This window comes from Tupaia chinensis, unplaced genomic scaffold, assembly GCF_000334495.1.
Source record: "Tupaia chinensis unplaced genomic scaffold, TupChi_1.0 Scaffold000018_1, whole genome shotgun sequence".
NCBI lineage: Eukaryota > Metazoa > Chordata > Mammalia > Scandentia > Tupaiidae > Tupaia > Tupaia belangeri.
This window is the reverse complement of record NW_006159448.1, coordinates 6,142,940-6,166,714: the sequence shown is the minus strand read 5'-3', so window position 1 is coordinate 6,166,714 and position 23,775 is coordinate 6,142,940. Positions and strand designations below refer to the sequence as shown.

The window sequence follows — 23,775 nt, the reverse complement described above, 5'->3', positions numbered from 1 at the left end:
GCAACATAGCTGTTATGCTAACTGCTGGTCCACAACATATTTGAAATTTTAAAATTTAGGTAGAATACAATTATCTCTAACTTAAACATATAAATTTCTACTTTACATATGTGATCATTGAGAATGTCATCAAGTGATACTGTTATTTATGGAAACCTTGTAGAATGTGGACTCATTAAGACCAAGAGTAACACAGATATTGCTCAGAGAGAATGGGCTTTTAGTAAATATGAATCTTGATCTGGAATTTTTACATTGATTATATTGCACAGTGATCCAGCTTTCTGGTGAAGATCTAAATGAATGATCTTGCCAAGTAATGGTCAATTTGAGAACAGCTACAGGCTAGTAATATGACATTAATAACAGGACTTTCAAGACTGAGCCAGGAGCTCAAAGGAAAGAGATAAAGCAATATTCAAAAATCTCTTTTCTCTATTGAACAGAGCATCTATCAACATAAATTCTTTCTTTGTTAAGAATTAGATGGATAGGAGTCAGCAGCTGGCATGATGGTTAAGGTGCTGGATTTTCCATATGTCTGACCACAGCTTGAATTCCAGACCCAAAGCCTTGAAAATCACACCAGGCACATATGCATGTACGCCTAAAATCCTAAGAGGAGAACACAGGAGAAGGGACTGTGGCACACATGCACCATATGACAAAAAAAAAAAAAAATCCTAAACAAAAGGTGTGTGAATACTGTACCTTCTACCAAATCTGGCTTAACAAGGCAAATAACTTCTCCTTTTAAGTCACTAAGCCAGTACCCGATAACATATAAAATTGAAAAGTAATACACCAGTTTCAGACATACATATCTACACAGTATTGATCCATGAGTGATCACAAATTAGAACTCAGTGCTCTGATTATGACTTTCAAAGATATATTAATAGCTGCTAAAGATATTATCTATTTCCCCTTTAATTATTAATATTTGTTCACTCATTCAGCTTCAAAATGAGAACTTTTTTTGTTTTTTTTTGTCCTTGATGATGAAGGTAAGCACTTGACACTGATGGGACATTTGAAATTTAAAGAATTTTGGCACCAATCAGGAGCAATTTAGATCTGTCATGTCAGTATCTTTTGGGCAGCAAGTGAAAGGCATTGCTGTACTTGGATATCAGGGGCCATGGAGGAAGTTGTCGAGTCAGTATGTCAGTATTTAAAATCATTCTAAATAAAGCGGAGTCTGTTGGGAGTCAGTTTTTAAAATCACAATTTAAACACTCTAAGTATTAAAGATATGTGAAGATATGCTTTAGAATGAATCATGTTCTTCTCTTAAGATCCCCCGCTAAGCCAAAGTGATAAAAAAAAGTAAAATTAGACTCTAGTGTTAAAATTCTACTAATATAGTATAATAAATATTTATGGAATTTGTTCATATAATATAAACACATACTAAAATTAAGGATTATATATGACAGATTATGCCAGGTAAACAAATATTACAGATCTAACAAAGCGTATCTTAAGCTGCCATTATTTTGGATCAAAGTAGGTCTAAAACGTGTCACTCAAAGCCATGTATTTTCACTCAGATCATGCAATAACTGTTTAGCTGTAGGCTTATCACTCAGGTGGATTATGTTGTTTATTCATTCATGCCCTGGGTCTGTCAAGGTTTAGTCAAGAGACAGAGCTTGCACTTATCCTTATAACAATAAGAATTTAATATGCAGGGCTGTCAACTGTAAATAAGTGTGTTAACCATGTAGTTCAAGAGAAGAAAAAAGAACTGGAAGTTTTCACAGAGAAAGCAACTTCAGAAAAGTGACTATACTGACTACTGGGAGAACAAAGAGAATATGGTGGGATTATTCAAATTTAGACCTTGAAGAGAGGGGCCTTTGAAGATGACACTCAGCACTTTAAGGAGAGGGCATTCATCTGGTAGTTTTCATGCTTTGGTCCTGAGAAGAGGGCACCTGTTTGCTGGAGGTAACATCTCTGAAGACCACTTGATGAGGCTGTGCAAATGCTGGAAAAAAGAGCTGACTAAATTTTGCTGCCTTTTTTTTTTTTTTTTTTTGGAGGTTTTTGCTATAGGGCGCATGCACTCACCAGACAGACAAAGAGAGACAGAAAGCGAGAAATCACCCCCCGGGGGGATGGCCATGCTGCAATCCCTTCTCCTCCATTCTCCTCTCGGGGTCTTGGACACACATGCACACACACCCGGCGTGAGTTTAAGCCATCGGGTTCGGTACTCGAACCACTGTCGACTATGTGGGAGTTCAGCAACATAGCCATTACTCTAACTGCTGGTCCCAGGATTCTGCTGCTTTGATGTATTACTTAAGTGATTGTCAGTTGAACTGTAATTCCTCAAGAAACTCATGGGAAAGAGACAGGAAGAAGAAAATCTATCCCCCTCCAACTTTGCAGTCTTCTAATACAAGCATCTCAGTCAGCAAACCCTAACAGAGAATCAGAAGACAAAGCCAAAATGCTGTTTGCAGAGTCTCAGCTCCAGCACCAAAACAGAGTGTAAAAGGATGAATTTGATGGTGAAAGGAAAGAGTCTACTAATTGGCACGTGGCTTTAGGAAATAACCAACTTTTGCCTGGAACTTAGTATATCCTTTCACCAAATCCTCCCAGAAAATCTGCTGACTTTTGGCAAGCACATAGTTTCCCCTTTTCTTATGGTTTATGATTGAAGGAAGAATGGAAAAAGGTTGTTCAAGGTACCTATTTACATGTGATTCTAAATTAGTGGTCCCCATTTTTAGTGAGGGTCTATTTTTATTTTGTAAAATAAACTACAGTAGATCTTTGACAATTGTTTTCCTAAATTTTTAGGGGTTGTGATCATTATATTTGGAACCTGGGCATTTTTCAGTGATGAAAGTGATCAGAAGTCGAATGCATGATTTATAATCCCTTAGTTTAAGTAATTAAGATACTTGATAGTAGCTAAATTTACCTCTTTGCATATCTAACAAAATATAATTATCCAAAAATACATGAGTGACAGGTATTTTGATATTATAAACATAATGGATTTGCCTATCTCAAATTAAGATAGAAATATTAAACTCTTATATTCAAATGATAATGTAAAAGGTTTTGTATATAATAAATTGCTTCATTTCATACAATTTTTGCTTGCCAAGAAGATTTTAATTATGAAAAACATTATATGGTATCAAAATTAAGGTTAAATCAAGTAATCATTTCCATCATAGTTATGTATATTAAACTAAGTTCTAGAGGGAGAGCAAACCTGTGGAAGGCAGAACTAAAAATCTCACTCTTTAAAGTAAGTATTTGTTTCTATCCTGCCTTAAATAAATAGCTTCCCAATGAAGCATTTCTAATCTTGTTACATAGACTTGATCTTGATACCTATATTTAGATAGAAATTATTATATCAACAAGATTAACAGAGTTAAAATGGATTTTACAAAGATTATTTAAATAGTTCTCTACAATCTTATTAACTGACAATTTCTTATAATATTTCCCAGTGGTAGAATTAGGAAAAAACAAATCCAATTTTACAAACACACACACACACACACACATTACTTTTGAATTAAATCCAATTTTACACACACACACACACACACACACACACACACACACACATATATATATATATCACATAAATGGTTAGTCATTTTAAAGTGCCTCTTACCTGTTAACATCCCAGATTTTACTAGTTGTATCCAGTGAGGAAGAAGCCACAAAATTGCCACAGGAGTGCCATGTGCAGGACCACACTGCATGGTTGTGTCCTTCCAAGGTCAAAATGCAATTGCCTTTGGATAGGTCCCATAATTTAACTGTAGTATCACCACTTGCGGTAGCCAACTTGTTGCCACTATTTGCAAGAACATAAAAAGATCATTTATTTAAAAAGTAATCTACAATTAATTCATTTTTTATGAATGACTATTATCCAAAGATTGTGTGTATCTGAAATTTTTTTACTTTTAATGGCATACCTAAATGACTAAATCTAATAAGATTTTTAAAATATCTTATTTGGGGCAGGACCAGCATATGGCATAAAGGTTAGGTTGCTGAATTCCCACATAGTTAACATGGTTGAATCCCAGACCTGGTGACTTAAAACTCACACTGGGTGCATGTGTGTGCATGCCCAAGATCCCAAGAGGACAATAAAGGGGAAAGGATTGTCTAAAAGACAGAATTTCAGGGTCAAGAAAAGTGTTTTGTTACTTGCTTGTATGTTTGGTTATTTATAGGCTAAATCACCCCTGAGAGGGGTGATTTTTCTGCTTTTTGTCTCTGTCTCTCTGGTGAGAGCACATGCCCTATAGCAAAAATCTCTCACCAAAAAAAAAAAAAAAAAGAAATTATTTGGGCCTACACAATTACTTACTTAGGTTCTTTAGCAATTGAAGCTGTTGAGAGAAACTGCTCTTGTGCAGTTTCTAAATTAATTGTTCTAAATTATTCTAGATTAACTCACTAAATTAGTGATGTTGTTAGCAGATGGTTTGTTCAGGGTTATGTATTAGGCTCTACAGATGATGTGGTCACATGTTATGTATTAGACTTTATGGAAAATGTGGCCTCAGAACAATGAAAATTTAGACATGGGCTAAGACAGTTTCAAAAACATAATAAACATAAAAAAAGAAGGTCAGTATTGCTTGTGTGTGGATTAATTAAAAGTTCCAGGAGTGCAGTTTGAATGATGAAGTAAGAAGGGAATCGGGAATGAGGACTTTTGAGCCAGATCATGAAAGAGGTTTTCAAGTGCTGATGGTTCAGGATGAGTCATTGGGTTTTACATTTGGGTCATCAATAATGTTTAAAAAGCAAAGGCTTTCAAATGATGTATTCAAAAACTCTTTTAAGAAGTGAGTGGGTGTCAGTGATGTGAGCAGATATACCTAGTTTTGTTTGGTTTTTGTTTGTTTGTTTGAGGAAATACCAGCTACAAGAAAATTTCAGCTTCATTATCGAATTCACATCTGTCCACATTATATGCTCCTTCCATGCATTTTCTAAGAAACTTTCTCTCACTGAATTTTAATGAACTGCTTATTTGCCTTCCTCCTTGCCAGACTATTTTAGAATGGAAAACTGTGTTTCTTCTCTCCGGTTCTACAGCATCAAGCATATGATTGGCCAGTCGAACGGCTCAGTCAGTGTTTTCAAGACTAGCACGTTTATGAATGAATGAAGTTATGCTATTAGTGAAGAAGGAAAAGTGTCTAGTATTTCTAAAAGACAGAATTTCAGGGAAAAGAAAAGTGTTTTGTTGCTTGCTTTTATGTTTGGTTATTTATAGGCTAAAAGGGAAATGAATTTTTTTTTATCTGCAAAGATAAAACAGCCAGTGTTGGAGAGGGAGAACTTGAGTGTGCTGCAGAGAAAGTGGATTATAGAATGAGGCTGTGATCATTAGTATTAGAAAAATATATCTATTTTATTCTTCAAATGAGCATTATTTTAAAAATGACTATATCACAGGTGGTCCTCCACCAATTGATAATGAAAACTTTGCTTTGCAGCCATTGCTTATCTGTACACACGTTTGCCTTTTAAATAGGTATACATCTTTCTCAGATCTATCTGTCTAGGACTAGTATGCTATTATGGATAAAAGTCTGGGTCTAGGATAAGAATGATTATTTTTTTTAAAGAATTTTTTTAGTTAATTTTTTATTTATTTGTTTATTTATTTTATTTATTTGCATTTTACCAGAGAGGGATAGAGTGAGAGCGAGAGCGAGAGCAAGAGCGAGAACAAGAGAGAGAGAGAGAGAGAGAGAGAGGAAACGTGAGAAAGCAAACCACCAGGCCTGGGACCTGAACCACAGTTGGTTATGTGGGAGTCCAGTGCCTCTAACCACCACACCACCTGTCAGTTCCCTAGGATAAGAATGATTGTGATATCTTTCAGCCTGTAGTTGAAAAACTCTCCTGCATAAGTTTTACATACTTCTTTCTTGTTTTAAACACTTTTCCAAAACAAACAAAAATCACACCTAAATTACAACTAGAATTGAGCAGTATTATTTCTTTATACATCCCGTAAGCTGATATTAATCAACAATAAATATAAATAATATTCTAATAAGTTTTAATATGTTGAGATGATACCTCATCTATATAAATTCAACTAAAACCAAAGTCCATAGAATATAAATTCCTGAATAATCTTTTAAAATGTTCTTGCCACTCAAAATGCAGGGTATGAAATAAAAAACAAACAAAAAACCTGTATACTTCAGCTGTCTCTGAGGTCTGAGAGAGATTGAGCAAGTGGAAAAGAATCATGCACTAAAATTCAAAAGGTAAGCTTTATGTGAAACAAGAGCCAGGTTTATGCTGGGTTCCAACAAATAAGAAGAACCAACTCTCAAAAAGCAAAAAAAGCAAAAGTGGATGCTATGGACGCAACCCCTTCCCCTATTCATATAAAAGACCGTAACTACCAGCATGATGGTATTGGGAGGTGGGACTTTTGGGATATAATTAGATTTATGTGAGGTCTTAAGAATGGTGACCCCCCTCCCCTATTTGGAATTAGTGTGCTTAATAGGACAGGAAGAGCTGCACATACTCTCTCCTTGAAATGCAGGGTCCTAGAAAGAAGGTGGCCACTGCAAGCCAAAAAGTGGGCCCTCACCAGATCCTAGCTGCCACTCTCAGTTTGAACTTCCAGTGTTTGGAATAAATGTTAGAATAACATTTTTGCTTTTTTTTTTTTTTCCCAAGACTGTAGTATTTTGTTAAGTTAGACCTCTGGGTCAGGTTGTGAGTATATAGCCTAAATGATCCCAATTTAGGCCCTCAACATTCCACAGATAAAATTTAACTAACTATGAGCCTAAAAAAAAAAAAAAAGACTAAACATATGATGGGAAATAAAAGACAGACGGAGAATGAGCTAAAAAGGTAACAAGGACTTTTACCTAGGAGAACTCCCGTTGTCGTAATTACAATATGAAGTATAGGGTGTAAAATAACTATGAAAGGAATGTATACAGAAGCAACCAACGAAGAAAAAAATGATCAAGCTTTGGAAGTTTGTAAGTCAGCAAATCTGAACATATAGAGTATTTGGAAATGTTGAAACTCTACTTATTAAAATTAAGGGATCAGTAAATGGACTAAATAACTGATTAGATATAATGAAACAGAGTAAATGAATTAGACAATAAATATTAAAAAAACAAAGCAAACATTTTTGTCTACCAGAGATAGAGTGAACACTATATAGAAGTTAAGAAACATGAGGCAAGAGTTTAAAAAAAAATCCTATCTAAAATCCATAAAGAGAATGGAAATAAAGGCACATATTCAATAATCAAAGAACTAAAGGTAAAGAATGTTCAGAAATTAGAAAATTTGAGACCTAGAACCACAAATTCAGGAAGAAAACTCTATACCAAATACGATAAATAGTGTACACAAAAAGAAATCTATCCTCAGATACATTCCAGTAAGCTGTGGAACATCATAGGTAGCAATAATAATTATAAGAGAAGGAAGAGAGGGAAAAGCAGACGTCTGCCAGAAATACTACTACGCACTCTATACATACACTTGACCCTTGCAATCACCCTGTAAGATGAACGCTATTAATTCCCAAACACTGGAACAAATTCACAAAAACGTCACAGAGATGAATTTTCTTCAGAGAGATAAGAGAAAATGATGTTACTCTAGAATTATCGAAAAATATCTGTCAAAACGAGTGCGAATACAAATATCCCAGCCAAACAAAGCAGTCCTCCCTTACAGGAACTACTAAGATGTATTTTAGGGAGAAAAAAAGACCCTAGAGAAAGATGATCTGAAATAAAATGGTGAATAATGAATTTGGTAAACATATAAGTACATCTAAATACTTGTTAGGATAAATAAGCAAACAGAAATTCTTGCAAAAATAAAAACAATGAAACAGGAATATTAACAATGTTCATGTATTTCTCACAAGGTAAAGACATTGATTAATTTCAAATTTTACTGAGTAAAATCTATAAGGCAAAATGTCCAGGGTAACTACTTTAAGAAAAGAAATATTGTAAATAACTTCTAAACCAGTATAACCAAAAACAAATAGGTAAGAAAAACTAACAATGACAAATACCTAATCTATTCCAAATAAAGAAGATAAAGAGGGAAAACAGCTCTGCATAAGTGGTACAAATAGAAAACAAATGAAAATCCTAGAAAGAATATAAAACATGTGAATCATCTCAGTAAATACAAATGGACTAAACTGGAAATGAAAAGGTGAATATTTTCCAGTTTGACCAAAAGGAATAAATTCAGCTATGTGTGTTTTAGAGGAGACATACTAAATTCCTAAAAACCATACAAATGTTGAAAGTAAAAAAAGAAGAAAAATATAGAAAGAGATCAAAGAAATGAAAACAAGTAGATTAATTGAAAAATGTATTTATGTATCCCTCAATGTTATAAACTTTCCTTAAAAGGTTTAAACAATAAATTATATAAAAATATAAATTTACCTTACCTAATAAAAAGTGGTAATGTTTGAAGCAGAAACACAAAAATAACTAGTCTATTATCAAAGTAAAAAATTTACACACCTCTTTCAATTTAGTTTTCTAATTCAAAATATAAAAACAGGAGATTCTGAAGTACAAAAATTATAAATCTTATGGCCATATATAAAATCCTTCACTATATAACTTGGGACCACGCATTTTCCTCAAGCACATATGAAACATTTATAAAATCAGGTCATATAATAAGCTACAAAGGAAGATAAAAATTCATGGGACCAGCAGTTAGCGTAATGGCTATGTCGCTGGACTCCCATGTAGTTGAGCATGGTTCATGTCCCAGACCTGGTGGCTTAAACTCACACCAGGCGTGTGTGCATGCATGCCCAAGATCCCAAGAGGAGAAAGGAGGAGAAGGGATTGCGGCGTGGCCATCACACCTAGGGGGGTGATTTCTCGCTTTCTGTCTCTCTGTCTCTCTCTGTGTTTCTGGCAAGCGCACCTATAGCAAAAAACTCTCTCAAAAAAAAAAAATTCAACAGAATGGTCTTAGTTGAGAATATATTTTTCTGGTGACAATACATTTGCTATAAATATTTACATTAAGAACTATATATATGCAAATTTAAAAAAAACACAACTTAACAAATTTACATATCAAAGAAAATGTATAAAAATAGCATTAAATGAAAATACAAAATATTAAAACTATGAAGTGAAACAAATGTTTTGAAGATAATTAAATTTTTTTAAAGAATTATTTATTTATTTATTTATTTATTTATTTAATTCCATTTGTTATCATTTTTTTTATTTGATCAGAGAGAAATAGAGAGAGAGAGAGAGAAAGGGGAAGTGATAAAGCAAGCTGCCAGGTCCAGGACTTGAACCACGGTCAGCCATGTGGGAGTCCAGCTCCGCCAACCACCACACTACCTGCCAGCCCCAAGATAAATTTTTTCACATGCTTATAATGAAAGAAAGATGAGGCCAGCAGGTGGCATGGTGGTCAAGGACACTGGAATCTCACATGGCTGACTGTGGTTCAAATCCAGACCTAGTGGCTTGCTTTCTCATTTCCTCACTCTCTCTCACTCTGTCCTTCTTTGGTCAAAATAAAATAAATAAATAAAATCATTCTTAAAAAAAATAATGAAAGGAAGATAGACTACAAATGGTTATGACGGGGGCTAACAGGTGGCATAGTGGTTAAGGCACACACTCCCATACGATTGACTGCAGTTCAATTCCTGGACCCGGAGATTTAAAATTTATACCAGGAGCACGTGCATGTGCCCAAAATCCTGAGCGGAGACTGGAGGAGAAGAGATTGTGATAAAAGCATTCCCCTTTGGGGGTAATTTCTCACTTTTTATGGTTATGACGGGGGCTAACAGGTGGCATAGTGGTTAAGGCACACACTCCCATACGATTGACTGCAGTTCAATTCCTGGACCCGGAGATTTAAAATTTATACCAGGAGCACGTGCATGTGCCCAAAATCCTGAGCGGAGACTGGAGGAGAAGAGATTGTGATAAAAGCATTCCCCTTTGGGGGTAATTTCTCACTTTTTCTCTCTGTCTGTCAGGCAAGTGCATATACCCTATAACAAAAGTCTCTCAAAAAAATTTTTATGACAAGCATAAAAATTTGGGGTTCACAAAAATATACTATAGAATAGTACAATGAAAGATCAAAATGGTTCTATGAAAAGACCAATACATAATATTCTGGTAAAGGTGAAAAAAAATTTTCTCTCCAACTGACTATTTAGCTAGGTACTAAAATGACTTTGCAACAGTGTTTAATATCATTCTTTTTATTAAATCTTTTGATATTTTAGGTATTACATTCTTTTTATAAAGATGTTGTTTATGCTATTATTCAATGACTTTAGTACAGTTACTTTTAATTAATAAGTATACAAGTATTTTCAATTTGTAATTTTTAATTTGCAAAATAGTATCATTAGAATTAACTCCCTAAGGCACCAGCAGATGGCGTAATGGTTATGTTACTGGACTCCCACTCAACCACAGTTTGAGTCTTGGACCTGGTGGCTTAAAATTCACACTGGGCCTGTGTTCATGCATGCCAAAAATCCCAAGAGGATAATGGAGGAGAAGGAATTGTGGTGTGACCATTCTCCCTTGGGGGATGATTTCTCACTTTCTGTCTCTGTCTCTCTGGTGAGTGCACATACCCTATAGAAAAAAATCTCTCAAAAAAATAAAAAGAATTAACTCCCTAAATAAAAATCTCTTTGGGGCACTTAATAATTTTAAGGTCATAAAGGATTCTTGATAGCTAATTTTTGTGTTGACTTGACGAGTCTGTGATACTCATATATTTGGTCAAACTTCAGTCTAAATATTTCTGTAAGGTTTACTTTACATGAGATTAACTCTTAAATCAGTAGACTTTGAGTAAAGTAGATTGCTCTTCATAATGTGGAGAGTTGAAGATCTTAAGACATAAAGATTAAAGTCTCCTTCAGGAAGAACAAATTCTGACTCCAGACAGCCTTTCTCTTCAAGCTGCAGCATCTATTCCCAGGATCACCACATTGCTATTCTACTCTTTAAAGTCTGGATTTGACAGCTCCACAATCACATGATCTATTTCCTTAAAATAAACCTCTTTTTCTCTCTCTTTCTCTTCCTTTTTCTTCATATCTATATCTATATCTACATCTATATCTATCTATACATACACACACACACACACACACACACACACACACACACTGAACTGGATTAATTTCTCTGAAGAACTCTGGTAATACAGGTCATCATATTAGCTTTCTTGGTTGACATTTCAATGAGCACTTATATGGGAAACCAGAATTTTGTTCATCTGAATGATTCATCCTGAGTCTTGGCTCAGATAATCACTTTTATTTTATTTTGTTTAAGTCAACTTTCCTTTTAGGTCAACATAATTATACCTAGTGTTAACTTGTGTAGTGTAACAAACTACTCCAAATTTCAGTGGTTTCAAACAAACATTAGTTTTTGTTTTTCTTTTATATTCTTTTTTATTTTAAGACCAGGTTTCACCATGTCTGGGTTCTCATGCCTCAGCCTCCCTGAGTCACTGTGATTACTGTGGTGTGCATACCACTGCACATGGCCTGTAGACTGGACTGAGACTTGAACCCAAGTTTCCTGCGTGGCCCTGATCTTAAGAGTATAATGTCTTCTATACCTAGGCTGGACCAACAATAAGAGTCTTTGGGCTCATGGTTTTTAGGTCACGTGAATGACTCAGCTTCAGGCCATGGTAGATGGAACAACTCAACTCTTCAACACAGTTCTGCTGGAACAACTCTGTTCTAAAACTGCATTTTGAGACTGAGGATGAAGGCACAGCAACTACTCAATGTCAGTTTTTAGGATTTTGGAGAAACACAGGATGAGAGTCAGATCCACCATGGTGCACATTCTAAGCTTCTAGTTGCTTGATGTTGGTTAACTTCCCATTAGAAAAACAGGTCTCGTGAGACCAGCAGATGGCATAATAGTTATATTGCTGGACTCCCATATGGCTTACCATGGTTTGAGTCCCAGACCTGGTGACTCAAAACTCATACCAGGTACATGTGGGTGTGTCATCAAGATCCTAAGAAGAGAATGGAGGAGAAGGGATTTCAGTATGGCTATCTCCCGTGGGGGGATTTCTCACTTTCTGTCTCTCTAGTGAGCACACTTGTCATATAGCAAAAATCTCTCTAAAAAGAAAAAACAGGGGCTGGCAGGCAGAGTGGTAGTTAAAAGTGCTGGGGATTCCCACATGGCCAACCATAGTTCAAGTCCTACACTTGGTGGCTTGCTTTCTTACTCCCTGGCCCCCTTGCTCTGTCCTTCTCTGATAAAGTTAAAATAAATAAGTAAATAAAGTCAATCTTTAGAAAAAAAAGAAAGAAAAAACAGATCACATGGACAAAGAGAAAATCTAGGGGTGGGGAAGTCTAGGAAACTGAGGAAATGAGGGAAAAAAATGTGAGTAATAATTTATTTTGCCATTACAATTTTGTTCTAGGTATAGGCAGAGTTTCTTGAATCTTCATTTCATTGTTTTTTATGATTTATAAAAAAATAGCATCTCTCATATAGCAAACATCTCATAACAAAGTTAAATATAAATCTGTAACAGAAAAATTACCATTCAAAAATATATTGGTTTTGTTAGGTTTCATTGTTTAATTAGAATATATATAACAATAACATCTAGAAATGTATAGTGATCTAATTTTTTTTGTAGAATAAATTTAAATGATTACTTAAGTGTACATTGGATTAAGATCCAAAATATTTTGCTAAATATTCTTGCAGCAAAGGGAAATAAGTGAGGAAAAGTAAGAAATTATTACTAGTTGTTAAGTATTTTCTTACTATTATTCTCAATAAAAGTACTGAAAATTGTTAGGAAAATATAGCATTACATTAACCTAGTTCAAATATTATAAATTGTGGGAGTTGGAATTTTGTTTTTTCTTTTGCTTTGTTTTTGAAGCTCTAATAAGAAAATTCATACAAGGACACATTTTAAATTCATGGTACTCTTTGAACTTCAAGGGTTTTTTTAAGTTTCTCTTGTTCAGTTCTTAGACAAAATTGCTTATCTATATTTTCATAAGTAACAGGATAAGATAAATTGCTACCATTATATTGTAGTTCCATTTGCCTGTTTCTATCTACTCAGTAGAAGTCTTTGCATTTGTGAAAAGGATATCTGTCACAAGGCTCTCAGTTACCACCGAATATGCATTATTTTATGCAATTGAATAATGTATAACGAAAAGCTAATTAAACTAAATTAAAGTATCATTTAGCATTGTATTTGTATAGGAAAAAGATAAAATTTTTGTTTCAATGAATTCATAAAGTGATTATATTAGAACTTATTTTTGTAACTTAGATTACTTGAAAAATATTGACAATCTTGAGATAAATTTAGTGTGTATAGTTTGTGAGTGTCACCTTCCCATATCCCAAATTTTAAACTGAATTGAAACAGAAAGGCTTCTTTTATACACATTTCTTTAAAAACACTTAGCCTTTGATACAGAACTGATGGCTGCATTACAGATGGTGGTAGAAGGGTAGAGTGAGTTCTTTGTGATGGAGTCAAACAAGCTGTAAGTTCATAGAAAATGATCTTGGTTTTCTTGAGTAAACAGTGCCCATGCCAAAGTGCTCTCACCTTTACTCTCAAATGCTATGCCCTTATTTTGTACAGAAATCTAGATTCATCAGGATCACAAAGTCAACAGAGAAGACAGTATTGCATAACTCTAGCAAAAGGAAAGTGTGTTGAGGGTTCAGGGAGAAATAACTGCTAATTGAGTAGCTCAGAGAAATTTAGGGAGTATCTGCTTACCGAAGGAGACTGAATTAAAAATAAATAATACAGAATAGAAGCACAGAAAGCTAAAACTATTTTCATAATGGTCAAGAAAGTCCTAGAAACATTTATAATAACTTAGCATTGCATTTCTTGCAGAGGGACTTTAGACGTCTTCTTTCTTGCTTACTTTTTCTTTTTTATCATTATCATTATTATTTTTACATTTAATCACTGTATATAACTGCAGCATACAATGGCCTGAAAAACAAAGCAAGGGGAATCATGTGCAGCCTGGCACAGAAAGAGTAACTTCCAGACTAATTCCTTCTCTGCCTCACTTTGAAACTACTGACTTTTCTTAGATTGATGTATTGCTTAGAGTTTCAGTGTGACTTCAGCCACTGCTTCAGTACCTTCAACTAGATTTTTGGCTTAACATTTCATCTTTTACACTGGAATGGCAAGTTGCTGAAGATGCTGGCAAGTGGCCCAGATTCAGTCTTCAATTGCATTTGATATGGGACTACATAGTGTTTTGGTCTTGCCTTTTTTTTTTTTGTTTTTTTAAATCAAAAAATCTTTCAAATGAGCAACATGAACAAAATCATCTGGAGTGAGTAGGGGACTCCCCCTTTCACAAAATAATGTATTTTCTACAACATATTTCTCTCCATGTCTTAAACTTTACGTGGTCTGATTCCTTATTCACAGTACCTGCCAGTCATGTGATTTTCAACCAATGGTCTACTCTCAGCTTCTTTAGATATAGAAGCACTCATTAGATTGGACCTTGATAATGATGCTAAATTTCTTCCTAGATGTGATGCAAGGAAGCCTGAGGGTACGTATGAAGAATTGTTTTTTTTTTGTAGAGGTTTTGCTATAGGGTGCGTGTACTTGCCAGACAGACAGAGAGACAGAGAGATAGAAAGCGATAAATCACCCCCCCAGGGGGGATGGCCATGCTGCAATCCCTTCTCCTCTCGGGATCTTGGGCATGCACGCACATGCGCCCGGCATGAATTTTAAGCCACCGGGTTTGCTACGCAAACCGTGGTCGACTATATGGGAGTCAAATACATATACAATTCTCTGAGTACCATGTACTAGAGACTTTCTGTAATGAATGTTGTTGGTGCCTTTATCAAAAGTAGGTTGGTTGCATGTATACAGATTTATTCCTGAGTCCTGTATTCTGTTCTATTTGCCTATATGTCCGTTTTTATGTTAGTACCATACTAAGAAAAATAAAGGGATCCAAATTGAAAGGAACTAATCAAATATATTGTCCATGTTTGTAGACTACATGATCTTATATAAAAAAATTAAAGAATCTATCAAAATCACTTAAAACTGATAAATTCAGTAAAATTGCATATTAAATTAACATACAAAAATCAGTAATATTTCTATATGCCAATAATGAGCTAGCTGAAAAAAGAAGTCAATAAAAATGATCCCATTTATGATAGCTATATAAATAACAAACCTTGAATTAAGTTTTTAATCAAGGAAGTAAAGGATCTGTACAATAAAAACTACAAAGCATTGATGAAAGAAATTGAAGAAGACATCAAAAAATAAAAAGATATTCCATGTTAACAAATTAAAAAAATCAATATTGTTAAAAATCTCCAAACTATCAAACATAATCTACAGATTCAATGCAATATCTATCAAATAACAATGGCGTTCTTTTTCTGAGAATTATTTCATTTTATTTATTATTATTATTTTTAAAGTTACTTATTTAATTTTTTAATTATTATTTTAATTTGCTACAGGATATGTGTGCTCACCAGAGAGAGACAGAAAAAGAGAGAGAAAGTGAAATAACAAGCTGCCAATTCCAGGAATCAAACCCTGGTCGGCCATATGGGAGTCCAGTGCTCTAACCACCACACCACCTGCTGGCCCCATATAATAATTTTTAAAGAGTTTTTTTTAATTTTACTACTATTTTAATTTGCAAGAGACAGAGAGAGAGAGAGAAAGCCACCAGGTCCAGGATTCAAACTATGGTTGGTCATGAGTGAGTCCAGTGTTAACCACCATGCCGCCTGCTGGCCCATTATTATTATTATTATTATTATTATTATTATTATTATTTTTACTGAGTTTCAGAGCATGCACACTCATCAGAAAGAGAGAGTGAGTGAACAAAAGTGAGAAAGCAAGCCACCAAGTCCAGGACGCAAACCATCATCAGCTATGTGGGTGTCCAGTGCCTTATCTACCATGCCAACTGCTGACCCAAACAATGGCATTCTTTAATAATCATAGTTTGTATAGAACCACAAAAGATCCCGAATAGCCAAAGAAATAGTAAGTAAAATGATTGAGGCTGGAGCTATCATACTACTGAATTTCAAAATCAAAATATCATATATGCTTAATACATACTGAGTAGTTAAATGTTTTCAGACCTTCTCCTAGAGTCTTTATGAAGCTGATGAGCAGCATAAAGTGATTTCCCTCTTTGATCATGGGAATCACATCCCATCATGATGACCATTCATTAATGGACATTTTAAGTGAATGATTGATATAGCTAACATTTAGTAGAAAAGATTTAAAGCAGATTACATGCCTTTTATGTATTAACTTAACTCCTACTTCATTAAGTGTCATCTACCCTAATTTATCCTTCACATTAATAATCTCACAGAAAAATTTATATTTGCAACTCCTCTAAATTAATTTAGAAAGTAAAAGACATAAAATATAATTCAAAATTCACAAAAACATACTATTTTAGGGAGATAAAGGTGATTGAAATAAACTCTGCCCTTGAGAACTTTATGGTCTAAACAAATTAAACATAATATTTTGATAAGTATTTTAATATATAAACATACCAAATATAGTGCAAGGACAAAAAGAGAAGTATAATCAACTTTCTATACTTGGAAGGTGATGGAAAGGCTTTAAAAAACTGAACACGTGTGAATAAAATCTATACATATAAGTTGATGTTCACAATGGAAAAGAGAAGAAAAATCATGAATATTTAGCATGTGAAAATTATGGCATATCCAGAGATTTTTAAGTATTTCTGCATGCAAGAGGAGTTAAGTAATGGGAAAATTAGTCTAGATATGAAGTAATGGGAAAATTAGTCTAGATAAGCAATAGTTGAAAAATAAAAAGGCTTCCTGCAGTCCTAAAGCATTTTAATCTGTTTGATGTGAGGCAAGATTACAACATTTTAAGAGAAGTAGGTGAGGTAATCAGAAATTAATTTAAGGATGATAACTCTGGAAACATGAAGACCAGGTTTTCTCTGGGGAAAGGGTAGAAAACACATTAGAGAATGGATAATGATTTATATTACAGGCTTGCACTTAATTATTGAACTTAATTATTTTGATATCTGTGCTTTATATAATCAGTCATTACAAATTTTGGTAAATCATTCTCCAGGCAAGTTATCAGTCTCACACTTGTCTTTTCCTCATCGCTGAAGAATTTTCCAAGTAAATTACAGTGAATGAAGATGTGCCCTTCTGTTCTGTTACTACTTTCCCACCTTCTTTTGATCTCTGAGCTGAGTTAAAAATCTTGAACTGTAGAACTATTTTTTTTTTTAGAGGATTTTGTTATAGGGTATATGCGCTCACCAGAAGGACAGAGAGAGACAGAGAGACAGAAAGTGAGAAATCACCCCCAGAGTGGGTAGCCATGCAACAATTCCTTTTCCTCCACTCTCCTCTCGTGATCGATATTGGGCACACACGCACATGCGCCTGGTGTGAGTTTAAGCCAACAGATCCGGGACTTGAACCATAGTCGACTACATGGGAGTCCAGTGACATAGCCATTACGCCAACTGCAGAACTTTTAAGTGTAACCTTTCTAATTTTCAGGAATACATAGTCACCAAAATATGTGGGTGTGATACTGAATTCAGTCTTAGAAGTATTGATTTGAAAGTATTTCCAGGTCAATAGAGGAGAAAGAAACATTTTTCATTATCTGCAGCCTCTGACTAAATGTGGAATGGAATACTTAGCTGCTTCTGCTTTGGTTCCCAGAGTTGTAGAAAGCTACATCAAGCCAAGTATAGTGAAGAGCACTGGAGCACTGATTTTCACAAACTTGTGAAAGTTCTAAGTGAAAACAGGAGCTTTATTTTCCAAATAATCATTCCCAACATCCCATCTGGAAAGTGGAGGAAATACAAACAAGAAAAAAAAAAAAAACCCACAAAACTAAAAGCCTTTCCATTGCATAATTTGGTAAGAAACACTCAATGCATTCATCCACATTTGCCAAAACCACACACTCTGAAGGCCCTAGGATAGATAATAGCAGAATATTTTCACAGTAAACAGCAGTACCTCTGTTTCTGGTATAAAATTAGATGTGTCTGTAACTGAGAATACTATAGCAACATTTTGGATATGTTCACAACTATCTTGGAGAATGTATTTATGAATCACAGAATTCTAGAACCTCAAGCCTAGAGGATCCTTTAAATCCATATAATCTAATCACATATTCCTTCTTTTAATTATTTTTACTGAGATTCTATCTATTCTATTGGGTTGCCAGAAAAGTCATGACACATTTTTGCACAGAAAAACACCTCATGACTTTTTCAATGATCCAGTATCATTTAATCACCCAACTTCTATTTAAAATTTCTAATAATAGAAAATGTAGTTTTTAGTTTTGAGTAGCTCTATTAGAAAATTTTCCTTTTTAAAAGATGAGTTTCTTCTATACAAAAGGTCTCCTTGTTGAAGTTAGATATAATTCTTGGCATCATGAAGAATATGCTTCTTTTAATCAATAGTTTTCTGAGTATGGAGGAAAGCTAACGTGTCCTAGGGTGACACTCCAGTCATCTCTTTCCTATAAGCCAAATATTTCCTCCAAGATACTTCTACTTTACAAGAATACCAAATTCTAAGAAGTTGTACATCCACTCTAGTCCAACTTCTATATTTCTATTGGATAGAACATACATTTCCATTATTCTTTCAATTTTGTAGCCTCTCTCTTTAAACATTGACAATATGAAATTATATGTATCTTCAGACATTAAAATACAAGATCCACTAAGCCAGCCAGTAGTATGGTAGTTAAAGCACTGGATACCATGTGGATGACTCTGGGGTTCAAGTTCTGGACCTAGCAGTTTGGAAAACAGGCCAGGTGTATGTACCTAAAATCCAAAGAGAGAAATGGAGTGGATGGGATTGCATCATGGACTTTCCACTGGTGAGAGATTTTTTTTTCTTTTTTCTTTTTTTTTTTTTTTTTTAAGAGGTTTCTGCTATTGGGAGCATGTGCTCACCAGAGACGAGAGAGACAGAGAGACAGAAAGTGAGAAGTCAGCCCCCAGGGGAGATGGCCACACCGCAATTCTTTCTCCTCCATTCTCCTCTTGGGATCTTGGGCACGCACACACACGTGACTGGCGTGAGTTTAAGCAACCAGGTCTGGGAATCAAACCGTAGTCAACTATATGGAAGTCCAGCGACATAGTCCTGATTTTTTACTCTCTCTCTCTCTCTGTCTCTCACCTGCAAGTGCACATGCCCTATGACAAAAGTTTATAAAATTAAATAAATATATGCTTTAAAAAGATTATATGTGTATGTATGTGTGTGTGTATGTATTTAATTCACTTAGCTTAATTTCCACTCTCTGAGGCATTAGATATTCTTACTGTTCCTTCACTAGTAACTTCTTATTTCATTTCTAAATTGTTATTTTCCTTTTCATGACAGACCTATTTTTCTAATAATAATCTCACATTCAGGTTGAACTTATCTTAATAAGATCAGCTTGTTCTAGACAAACAAGGTTATTTCTAATATTCTGAGGTATATTGTATTCCTATCCTGAAACCTAATAGAGTATTTCAATATATGAAACCACTTTTCAGAAATCCAAATTCTAGTAATTTAAACTATGTTTAAATCCAAGTGTTACTTCTGTTCTTCCAGCCCTGCAAGCATAGATAAGAGAAAGAAGTAATGGTAACAATACATGTACAACCAAGTCCTCAAGTTGTCCTTCAAAGATTTCACAATTATGAAAATGCTTCATTCAGTTTTTGAGGGTAAGCATCATCTATTCCCCCATAAATTCAGTGGAGTGGATGAGGAAGCAATAAATATGACCCCATCAGGTTCTCCATAACCTTTCTAATAAACTGTAGAAAATAGCACAAATTTCCAACTATTCATAGATCTTGGCATAGCTGTTATATTAATCAAAGAATTTATAATCATGAAGGAAGGCATTTAGCTTCTTTTCCAGTTGTGTGAAATATTTACCCCACAAGTTACAAGTAAATAAGATCCATTGGGTATACTAAATTTAAATTTAGCACACCTCGATAAGTTCCTAATCATTCTGATAATAAACTAACCTAAAGCATTAACAGAAACCCAACTCTTGTTGGGACTCAGAAAATTATCCCTCAAAGGAATGCTATTATTGTAAAAATCAAAATAAACAGGAAGGGTTAACATTGGAGAAGACACTGAAAAATCAAGCACCTTGCCTAGAGCACAGACAAATTTTGGACCAGACTTCTGTCTGTTTTTTGGCACATTCAGCTCCCCTAAAAATCATTTACTTTTCCTCTAATTTTGTGTACCTTACCTTTCTCCTATGAAGATGTTTGATTACCCATCAGGCCTCTCCTTCAGTTTCATACTTTGTGTGATGCTCCTGTGCTTACACATTAATAAATCTGTGTGCTTTTTCTCCTGTTAATCTGTTTATTGCCAGTTTATTTCAGCAGCCTTAATTATGAAACTTGCAGAGGGGGAGACAAGTTCTTTTGGCCCCTATATTCTAATCACACCATTGCCACTTAAGAGCCTCATTGTGAAGAATACTTAGTCTTTCTGGACCTTTCTCTTGCTTTTGAAACATACTTAGGTTTTCAGTATTTTCATCTATAAAAGAGAGAAATACCAAGACCTCTCCACAGTGATTCTGTAGTGCATGTCAAACTAAGGCTGGATGCCAAAATATAACCCACAACACATTTGTGAGCAATAAAAAGTAAAATTTGCAAATCTCATATAATAGTCTTTAAGGAAGTGACACTTGTATGGTGCACACAGCTTTGATGAATTTTTTTAAAAAAGTAACCCAGGGACATGGCATTTTAGGAGAATGATTGCTTTTCTTTAGGAGGAAATTTTAGGATGATTGCTTTTGTTCTATCATGCAGGAAGTCATTCTGTTCTTGCAGAAAAGATGGTACACCAGTCTTTTGATGGAGCACGAACAGATAGTATTTCCCCCAAAAAATCAATGAAGCATTTTAGTGACTGTGAAAGTAAAATAAATATGAACCTCCACTGTGTTGTCATTTCATGTAAATACTACATTACAGGATATGGAACTGTTAGCTACAGTAAGAGCTGAAATTAGAAATTAGATGTACCTCATGTAAAGTATGGATTAGTGTGGTGAGTGACAAGTTCAGTGACATGTGTGCAAACCACAAGAGGAGTGGAGAGCTTTGGCCAGAGACCAGCAACAGAGAGCAAGACACTTGAAAAAAATCTCTAGAAAATAAAATTACACAGGGCCATCTCATGGCTTCATGGTTAAGCAGCTGTATCCCACGTGACGAACTAGACAGTTTGGGTCCAGATCTGTGGTTTGAAATAAACATACTGGACACATGTGTATGTGTACCAAAAATCCAAAAAGGAAGGAGAGATGGAGAAAAGGGATTGTCATGTGACCATTCCCCACTGGGGATGCTTTTTCTCTCTCTCTTTGGTGAGTGCATGAGCCCTCTAGGAAATTAAAAAATAATAATAAAAAAAAAGGGAAGAAAGAAATAAAAGAAATAGGATAGCATGAAGTTGAAAGAACAAGTAAATACTTGGGGGTGGATGCAGAAACATGAAGGGATCCCACATTTTTAAAATTATTCAAGAAATCATCAAAGTCATAAATATAATTCAGTGTGATTTAATATATAAAGTTAAATTAAATTTAAAAAAGAAATTGTAAATAAAATAAAGAATCATGTAATTGTGAGACTCATGGTGGATACAAAATATTAAAAAGTAAACTCGACCTAAAAAAAAAATTCATGTGTGAAGAAAGTGACAAAAAAAGGTTAAAATACCATTATAAGAGTCAAAGACAGGGACCAGCAGTTAGCATAATGGCTATGTCGCTGGATTCCCATGTATGTATGTAGTTGACTGCGGTTCAAGTCCTGGAGCTAGTGGCTTAAACTCATGCTGGATGCGTGTGCATGCATGTCCAAGATCCCAAGAGAATGGAGGAGAAGGGATTGTGGTATGGCCATCCCCCCTGGGGGGTGATTTCTCTCTTTCTGTCTCTATGTCTTTCTCTGTCTTTCTGGTGAGGGCATGCACCCTATAGCAAAAAACTCCAAAAAAAGGAAAAGGAAAAAGAAATAAGAGTCAAAGACTGCAGAAACCCAACGGGAACAAGAGATATCATAGAGATTAAGAGTATCTAATGATGGAATTATTAGTGTACATTTATTGAAAGGATGTTGGTATTCAAAAGTAAACATATAAAGCAGAGCCAGAGATGCATCAATGTTAATTTGCTATGCACTGTATCAAATTATATATGATTGTGTTATTTTTAGTCAGCATTTTTTAAAAATACCAACTAAGGAATTCTAAACATGTCCTATCAAATGTAAAGAAAAAAGTATGAATTTGAGTAATCTCTACTGATCAAATGACAACTCAACCTTTGTCAATTTAGAGTCAGATCATCTTAGAATGGCTCTAACTACAGATCTGTCTTCTTGGGTGCTATGGTTGGTATCCCAAAAAGAAACAGTTATGGAACCAGCAGCTAGTGTAATGGTTACATCACTAGACTGACTGCATTTGGAGTCCTGGATGCAGTGACTTAAAGCTCATTCCTGCGTATGTCTGTGTGTGCCCAAGATTCCAAGAGGAGAACAGAGAAGGGATTGCAGTGTGGCCATCCCCCATGGAGGATGATTTCTTGCTTTTTGTCTCTCTGTCTCTACAGTGGGCACATGCACCCTACAGCAAAAATTTTTCTTGGAAAAAAAAAAAAAAAGGAAAGAAAGAAACAGTTATAAAGCACACTAAGGTCCAGTTGTGATGCAAAGTGATATAGTGTGTTGCTTTGTGAGACTGGGGCTGTGTTGGAGGTCTGGATTTGGTTCCTGGACCAGTTTAAACAGTCCAGGCACAGTTGAGCATGCCTGTAATCCTGGTTAACTGGAATCTTGGGGCAGAGGATTCCAACTGTGAAGCCCTGTCAAAAATCTCTCTCAAAAAAAAAAAAAAAGAGAGAGAAAAGAAGGAGGGGAAAAAACATTATAAAACTGGAAAATATTACACTCATCTCTGACTTATAAGATGATTGGACACATGTTAGAACATACAGTATGCATATCAAAGATGAGTTGCTTCTTTTCCATCTCTATTCAAAGTTTTCACAAATAGATTATAAATTTGTATTTATATTAGCACTATTTCAGACTTTTAAAAAACGTTTGCATCTTCTCCCTTTGTTTCTTAGTCCAGCACAAAGTTTGGCAACTGTGTTTATCCTTTCAAAAAAAGTAACTCTCTATATCCCAGAGGAAAAAGACAAACCTCCTCTAATAATTTTGAGAACTTTCTCACTTTTTCACACAAGATACTCCAAGCTCTATTTCCATTTTATCTTGCCCTAGGACTTCTCCATAGAGGTCCTTTTTTTTGTTTGTTTGTTTAGATTTTTGCCACAGGGCACATGCATTCCTTCACTGGAACACTGGAGAGAGACAGAGACAGAGAGGGAAAGAAATAGCCCCACAAAGGAGATGCCATACTGTAATCTCTTCTCCTCCATTCTCCTCTTGGGACTTTGGACATTCACACACACGTGCCTGGGTGTTTTAAAAGCTGCTGGGTGACCCCCGGGGACCCCACACCAAGCGAGCGAGGCGGCGGC

At 35.0% G+C, this 23,775-nt stretch overlaps 1 protein-coding gene across 2 annotated transcripts in view; it reads right to left on the bottom strand.

The window, feature by feature from the left end:
* Window positions 1-23,775, bottom strand: part of SPAG16 (sperm associated antigen 16) — a 1,195,723-nt gene that overhangs the window by 549,617 nt on the left and 622,331 nt on the right. For both annotated transcript variants that reach the window (XM_006140101.1, XM_006140102.1), the window contains exon 12: window positions 3,656-3,841. In XM_006140101.1, the coding sequence (XP_006140163.1) occupies window positions 3,656-3,841 (186 nt within the window). The remainder of the gene's footprint in view (window positions 1-3,655; window positions 3,842-23,775) is intronic.